This window comes from Gossypium raimondii, chromosome 12 (genome assembly GCF_025698545.1).
Source record: "Gossypium raimondii isolate GPD5lz chromosome 12, ASM2569854v1, whole genome shotgun sequence".
Lineage (NCBI taxonomy): Eukaryota > Viridiplantae > Streptophyta > Magnoliopsida > Malvales > Malvaceae > Gossypium > Gossypium raimondii.
The window spans coordinates 4,587,174-4,594,922 of record NC_068576.1 but is presented as its reverse complement, the minus strand read 5'-3'; the positions used below and the strand labels follow the sequence as shown (position 1 = coordinate 4,594,922).

At 36.4% G+C, this 7,749-nt stretch overlaps 2 protein-coding genes across 3 annotated transcripts; both read right to left on the bottom strand.

Annotated features, from left to right (window-relative positions):
- Nucleotides 1–705: 705 nt before the first annotated feature.
- On the bottom strand, nucleotides 706–1,386 carry LOC105762943 (SKP1-like protein 1A). Its single transcript, XM_012580930.2, has 2 exons — nucleotides 1,015–1,386; nucleotides 706–925 (listed from the first exon to the last, which is right to left on the bottom strand). Exons 1-2 carry the CDS (start codon nucleotides 1,309–1,311, stop codon nucleotides 797–799), a joined length of 426 nt encoding a protein of 141 aa, XP_012436384.1. The 5' UTR covers nucleotides 1,312–1,386; the 3' UTR covers nucleotides 706–796.
- Nucleotides 1,387–1,657: 271 nt separating this feature from the next.
- On the bottom strand, nucleotides 1,658–3,593 carry LOC105762942 (uncharacterized). 2 transcript variants are annotated; one of them, XM_052624645.1, is made up of 3 exons: nucleotides 3,349–3,593; nucleotides 3,128–3,210; nucleotides 1,658–3,027 (listed from the first exon to the last, which is right to left on the bottom strand). In XM_052624645.1, exons 1-3 carry the CDS (start codon nucleotides 3,565–3,567, stop codon nucleotides 3,006–3,008), a joined length of 324 nt encoding a protein of 107 aa, XP_052480605.1. In that variant the 5' UTR covers nucleotides 3,568–3,593; the 3' UTR covers nucleotides 1,658–3,005. The 2 variants fall into 2 exon arrangements, with proteins under 2 accessions (XP_052480605.1, XP_012436383.1); XM_012580929.2 differs by having other exon boundaries at nucleotides 3,128–3,593.
- Nucleotides 3,594–7,749: the final 4,156 nt, after the last annotated feature.

Below are 7,749 nucleotides of genomic sequence, written 5' to 3'. Positions count from 1 at the left end.
AATAATTTCATGAAAGAAGATGTAATGGTTACCATGAGATAAAATAAGATCATATTTGGGAGAATGGATATTATCCCAAAGAGATTAAGATATCCTATGAGGGTAACATACTTATGATAAGATTATTGGACGAGCACTGATCAAGTTGTTTTTGTAATGGTATGTTGTTGGCGAGAGAGGTTGTTGGAGTAAACAAGTGATAGCCAGACGCAGAGGCGAATCAGCTGAAGATTGGTGCTGAAAACTAGGAATTTGTGGCTACTTATATGGGACGTAAGACGATCATACATGGAAACTTTTCTTGTTTGGTAGCCATGAAAATGACCTCATCATAACAAACTAATTTTCCGTAACTACACATACTCATGACTTTGCATTTGTAACGCACTTGTTCATCGTGTCATTGGCCAACCTTTCTATAAGCAACCCAGAAATCTAAACCATGGTTCCAACTTTATCAAATAAAACTCACCCCTTAAAAAGAAGACATGAATCAAGTAAACTTCGATTGTTATCAAGGATGGTGTAAGAGATGTTTGTTTCTACTTCGATTTTAAGTAGAGTAGATACCACAAAGCGCAAAGCAAGAGATCGATCAACACATTCAACCAAGTTTGAAGTAAAGACTAAAGAAAAGCATGGACAAGAGGCATTCACATATGAAATCCTCAAGAAGCAGAATGCAAAGCGAATGTCAAGAAAAAAGGCAGTGTTGTAACTTTTCCAAACTTGAGAACCTATCACTGGTAATGCTTCATAGCCCAAGCATGTCGCCCTCCTAACCACCTCTTCTTCCTCAGGGGTCTAAATCGTTCTTGATGTTGAAGGTAGTGCGAATCTCCTCGACTGTCTTCCCCTTTATCATGTTGGCAACAGTTCGGCATGTCAAGTCCAACAAGCACTCTATATTCAAAGAGCGGGCCGCCTGCAAACAAATCCCATTCTCATGATATTAGAAAACAACCAAGATTCAAGAACGGAGGAATAGTAAATTGGAAAAAGAAAGAAACTAACCAGAATGAGGTCGAAGAGGGTTTTTTGATCAACCTTGACAAAATCATCATCCCATGCCTTGAGTTCGTCAGCGGAGATGTTTTCCTTACCAGTGGCGGCATCTACGTGCTTCTTGCCGTAGTCGAGAACCTTGGATAAGATGTTTCCGGTGACGCCAGGGACAGGGATGACTCTGCCGGGGCAACTATTTTCGTACAAGTTTTTAATCGTCGGAGACTGGAGTGCAACCGCTTCCTCCACCTTTAAAATCTCCCCGTCGGAGGTCCTCAACTTTATCTTCTTCGATGTTGATCCCATTGTTTTCTTCTACAATTTTCTCACCACAAACCCTTATCTTCAATAACTAGAGTAACAATAACAGAAGAACGTCCTTCTAAACTTTGGAGGGACGGATATATGGTTAGTTGCACGTATGAATTCTTATATAATAATATTGACGGAAATTGGATCTCATTTATTTAAAAAAAATGGTTATAAGATTTTAAAATTTAATTCCAATATTTATTTTAAAAATTCAATTTTAGTGGTTTGATGCTGTTAGATTTTATTATTTAAATTTTATTATAACTTTTCTTATAAATTTTGTTTGGAACTTTTATAAATTGTTTAATAATTTTTAAATTTTAAAAGGGTTTAATTGATTTTCTGTAATATTGCTAGTCGCTGTGAAACCGTTACGAATGATATCAATTAGAAACGCATTATTATTTTTTAGTTCCACCTGTCGACATCTTCGAGCCCATGCTAGCTTTAAGCTTTCAAGGACGGCTCGAGCGTCTACTTGGAAAATTTCAACCATTCCTATTCTCATTCCAAATCCCACTAGCCATTCTCCTTCTGATCCCCTAAAGACTCCACCTACAGCCGCATGCAACCAATTCACCGAAATCAGCCCATCCACATTGATTTTGATACATCCAGGAGCTGGGGGTTGCCAATGTTTCTGAGTCATAGAATTACATGCCCAATGCTCTATATGTGCACAAACAAACAGCGATTTTGTCCAGGCTACAGCCGAGGCAATTAAATCTCGATTGCTGCTACCGGATTGATTGAAAACAAAATCATTGCAACTCTTCCAAAGAAACCAGCTTGTTATTGAGAAAATTTTGGCCCAATCTCCATCAAAGGATGACAACCCACCTTCATTCTTGACATTCCATGTAAGCCATCGTTCGAGCGGTAAATTAAAGAAGGAACTCCATGTGTGAATTGGTAACACAGCTTTCCAGACTGTATCGCAGATTCCACATCACATCCACAACGTTCGCAATGGGAGAACTTAGTCATACCTCACCTCGCTCGTTCCTCATTAGTTAATAGATGACCACGAGGCAATAACCAAAGGAAGACACAAACTCTCTTTGGTGCTGAAACCTTCCAAATGGACCTGTCAAAAGCAAATTGATTTGGAATGTTAGGGAGAAAGAGATTTTTATATGATTCAGCTATAGAGAAATTCCCTGCTGATGACCACCGCCATGTAATGTGATCTAGTCCGGCTTCTTCCGATGGGGTCATACAAGCCAAGATACGATTCACAGTGATTCTGGGAAGTACCGAGAGAAGCCATTGAACATCCCAATTCCCCTCCATTGTTAATATGTCACAAACACGAAGGGATTCATCAAATGCTCCTTTTCCAGTATAATGTTGTTTTAAAGCACCTAAACTCCATACACACATCGTTCCAGAAATTAACAAACCTACCGTCTCCTATAGACCATATAACACCTTTCTTGACATCATCCCAGACATTTGAAATCGAGGGCCAAATGTAAGAGCAGTTACTGCGATCAATTTCAGTCGGTATAATCCCATGGACATTATATTTGTTCCTCAAGACCCGAACCCACAAACTACCTGTATTGACAATCAGATTGTATCCCAATTTGAGGAGAAAAAGCTTGTTTTGATCTTGGATCTTTCGAATCCCTAGCTCCCATTCACTATTGACAAACAACAATCATTCCAGTTAACAAGTGATGATCTCAAACCTGAAGAAATCGACCCCTACAAGAACATACGAGCTAATTTGTCAATTTCCTTGCAAATAGTAATGGGAATACGGGTCGTAGTCATAAAATAATTTGGAATCATAAGTAATACTGACTTGACGAGAGTAAGATGACCAGCTAGAGAAAATTTTCGTGCCTCGCAACCATTAAGTCTACTTCGAACTTTATCCAACGCGAACTGAAAAATATTGACACCAACTCTATTATGAAAGAACGAAATGCTAAGATACTTCCCCAAATCCGCTACTTTGTTAAAACCAAGATTACCACATAAGTTTGTTGCAACCTCATAAAAAACATTGCGGGAAAAGAAAACCTGTGTCTTTTGACTACTAACTCGGTTCCCAGAGTAATAGCAAAAAGTATCTAGGATATTATTGAGACAATCCACTCCTTTCTCATCGGCTCTGCAAAAGAGAACAAGATCGTCAGCAAAAAACAGTTGAGATATCGTCGAACATCGACGAGAAAGTAAAAGAGGCTCCCAATTCTTTCCTTTAATCACAGAATCAATCAAATGGTTGAATCGTTCCATGCCCAGAATGAAGAGATAAGGGGAGATGGGGTCTCCCTATCTTACTCCTGCAGCGAGGAAAAAATTATCTGTTATATTGTCGTTCCATAAAAGTTGCACCGAAGTCGATGAAATACAATGCATGATAATCCCAATAAAAGGAGCTGGCAATCCAACATCAATTAGTGTGTCTTGTAGGAAGTCTCAACGAACCCAGTCATATGCTTTTTCTATGTCCACTTTTATTGCCATCCATCCCTTTTGGCTTTTCGTTGTCTTCGTCATATGTATCGCCTTCTGGGCAATAATAATATTGCCTAAAATGAACCGAGAGGGTATGAGACTTGACTGATTCTGTTGGACCAAGACTTGCATAACTTGTTGGAGGCGAGCCGCAATTATTTTCGTAATGATTTTATACAAGACGGTACAAAGACTAATAGGTCTATATTGATTAAGGGACTCCGCCCCTTAACTTTTTGGTATAAGAACCAAGAGAGTTTGGTTTAAATGTTGGTCCAAGTGCCTATGTATACACTGTTACCAACTGTATCATAGTTTGCTTGATAAAAATTTGCATGGAAGCCATCAACTCTGGGCCCTTTAAGTGGCGCCATGTTATTTTTACTCTCACATGATTTCTCTCTCTCCTCTATCTTTTCCTCGATTTATGAGTTTTATTTTTCTCTCCACCGGTTCCTTTTCTTTTTATAGTTTTTTTTTTTTCGCAATCTCCATTTATTCCTCCATTTCTCTTCTTTTCTACCTTTCATTTTCCATCTTCTTAATTAATTCATTCTTGTTTCCATTTCTTTTTGCTTATTACCCATCTCTCTCCTTTTTTTGCACTTTCTTAATGAATACTCTTGATTTATTCTCCATCAAGTGACCAAGAAACAACCAATAACCCACTTATTTGGTGTTGGCAACCGTGATCACCATCGTGCTTCGCTAGCCTCAAACTCAAAAAACAATACCTGAAACTTCTATTTAATCTCATCTTTTCATATTTACAATTCTTTTTTAATATAAGCTTGAAGATGGAGTTACAAGCACATGAAATGGGAACAAAGAGGAATTGTTAATGTTTCAAGGCTGCAAATTTTTTTTTTTTTATAAAATAAGACTAAGTCTTAGGGAAATTTGTTAGCTTGTTAGTAGAAGTAGAAAGTGTTAGCTTGTTAGTAGGAGTAGCAATTTGATTTTTATTTTTATTTTGCTTGAAGTTGTTACTTGGGACTTGTATATAAGGGTTGTTTTGTTAATCAATTAAACCATCCCTTTCATTCATAATTGTTTTATGCTTCAATTAGTTCTTTGCTAAACCAACAGTGGTATCGAGGGCTATTTTTCTTGAGGGACCTGTAAGAAAAGTTTTGTGAGAGTTTTGAGAAAAAAATTGAGAGATACACTTCTGAGGTTTTTGAGGAAAATGGAATCGAGATCGAGTAACCTGTCAATCTTAGCCCCACTTGTGTTTGATGGAGAGAATTATCAAGCATGGGTCGTGAGAATGCAAGCATACATAGAGGGTTGTGATTGTTGGGAAGCTGTCGAGGAAGACTATGAGGTGACTCCATTTCCCAACAATCCAACTATAAACCAGATCAAAATGCACAAGGAGAGAACCACCAGGAAGGCTAAGGCAAAGTCTGGTATTTATGCTTCGGTTTAACCAACCATATTCAATAGAATTATGGCTTTTGGATCAGTAAAAGAGATATGGGACTACCTCAAGGCTGAGTATCAAGGAGATTAGAGGATCAAGAGCATAAAGGTGTTGAACTTTATCAAAGGATTCGAGAGGCTTCAAATGAAGGAGTTTGAGTCAATCAAAGAATACTCAGACAAGCTAATAGATATTGCCAACAAGGTAAGAGTTCTTAGGACTGATCTCTCTGGTTCTAGACTGGTGTAGAAAATACTTGTGTAACACCCCTAACCCTTATTTGTGGCCGAAACAGAGTTACAAAGCATTACTAGACTTTTCAAATTAAATACGAACATTTCATATACATATCAGAAACCAATTATAAATCACTCATATTGTCCATTGTATGAGTCCTCGAGACCCAAAATATGCATTAAAAGTAAATCGGGACTAAACTGGAAACTCAAAGAATATTTCTCAAAATTTCAAAATTTTTCTAAAGTGTAGAGGACACACGCCCGTGTGGATCACAACACGCCCGTGTCTTAGGCCATGTGGGCATTCGATGTGAGACACACGGGCGTGTCCCAGCACGTGTCTATGCCCGCGTAACTCTCTGACTTCGGTCATACGACCAAGTCACACGCCCGTGTGCTAGGCCGTGTACTAATACCTGGGTATTCTGTTTCTCAATTTTAAAGATACAAGGGACACATGACCAGACCACACGCCAATGTGCTAGGCCGTGTGTTACACACGACTGAGACACACACCCGTGTGGATGAAAGTAGGTCATTTTGAGGCCCCATTTCTCACCCATTCTTGATTTCAACCTAAACACTTCAAATTTCATACTCATAGGCCATAACAAGGCCTTCAACACACTCAAATCAAGCTCTAAGCATGTCATTTTAACTCTTATATCCTAACATGTCAAACCTTGCCATATTAATCAAAACATATATTTGCATGCTTATATCATCTATACCATACTATGACATTCACCAACATGCTTATAAACTATCCACATAAATAAGTTTGCTTGGAAATATAAACAAAATGTAGTTCATAATATTTACACAAACCAACTTTACTCAAAACCATTCCAACCCTATACATGCTATATAAACTATAATATACATTGCAAAAACTACCGGAACAAGTTTGGATAATGTGGCTTGATGTGTTGATCTGATCTTCCGACCTCATGTTAATCTACAAGGACATTAAACAACACAAGTAAGCTTAATGAAGCTTAGTAAGTTCGATAGGTTAAACATAAATCTTAACGAACCTACTTTAACACATTAACTAAATAAATTCATTCAATGTAAATTCCCTATCAACCACAACTTCAATCAATGAGTATGCTTATTTCACACCAATACTAATAATAACAATAAGACTCACAATTTCAATTACATAAGTCACTTGTCAAATATTCCCAAATCGAAAAACTGCTTAGAATATGAGTACATCATTTTCAAAAGCCCGAAGGCTGAATAGAAGGACATAAGTGCTAAACAGAAACCCATAAGAGTTGAACGGAAGCTCATAAGAGCTGAATGGAAACTCATATGAGTTAAACAGAAGCTCGTGAGAGCTAAATAGAAAGTAAACATAAAAGTTTGAAAAAAATACTGAACCTCGATTTACTTGGGTAATTTGCCGTCAATTCCTCATTTGCCGTCTTTCGCCACACAATGATTGTACTCAAATCCTGCGTTCTATTTAAATCGAATATTCACTTCAAGTTTATAATTTAACAATACTCCATTTCAACAATATACTAAATACATAATATCATTCATCAATTCATTATAAATATTAAAGTTTAACCATACGAACTTACCTGGGTGAAATTGTAAGATTTGTAGAAGTTTAGGGACTATTCTGTAAATTTTTCTTTTTCATGAGTATCTACGGCTGTTGATCTAAAATATAAAATTATTCATTCATTAGCATATATTTTTGCTTTAATTCACTTCACAATTAATAACCCTCTATTTTTGAAATTATGCAATTACCCTAACTTTTACAACTTTTGCAATTTAATTCTTTAACTAGTTAGTCCATTAAATGAACTAATTTTTCTCAATTTATAATTTATCTAAATATTCTAGGCTATCATACATCCCTTACTAAATATAGTTTAATACCAAACCCTAATATTTAACCTTTCCACAATTTGGTCCTAAAATCAACATCTAACAAAACCACTTTATAAAATCATCACACAACAAAATTAAAGCTCTAAATCCATGTTATTTCATCAAAAACATCTATTCATCAATGGTAATTTTTAAAATTCTCAATAAAATAAAAACTAATGAAATAGCTAGTTGGACCTAATTGTTAAAGTCTTAAAAACACAAAAATTACAAGAGAAAGGCAAGAATTAAACTCACTTGAAGCTAAAATATGAAAACCAACTTTGAGAGCTCTTCAATAGTGCTTTTGGACAGAAAATTGGAGAAGAAATGGTCTAGAAACTTTTAGATTTTCAATTTGATATTTTAATTTCATTTATTTCCAATTTTGCCCTTTAATCA

Excerpts from the sequence above, each read along its gene's own strand:
- LOC105762942 (XM_012580929.2), bottom strand. The coding sequence starts at position 3,567 with ATGGAACGATTCAACCATTTGATTGATTCTGTGATTAAAGGAAAGAAT. Across the intron at positions 3,028-3,127 it reads GGTCATCTTACTCTCGTCAA|GGGTCGATTTCTTCAGGTTT; the intron begins GTCAGTATTACT and ends ATGTTCTTGTAG.
- LOC105762943 (XM_012580930.2), bottom strand. The coding sequence starts at position 1,311 with ATGGGATCAACATCGAAGAAGATAAAGTTGAGGACCTCCGACGGGGAG. Across the intron at positions 926-1,014 it reads CCCTCTTCGACCTCATTCTG|GCGGCCCGCTCTTTGAATAT; the intron begins GTTAGTTTCTTT and ends ATTTGTTTGCAG.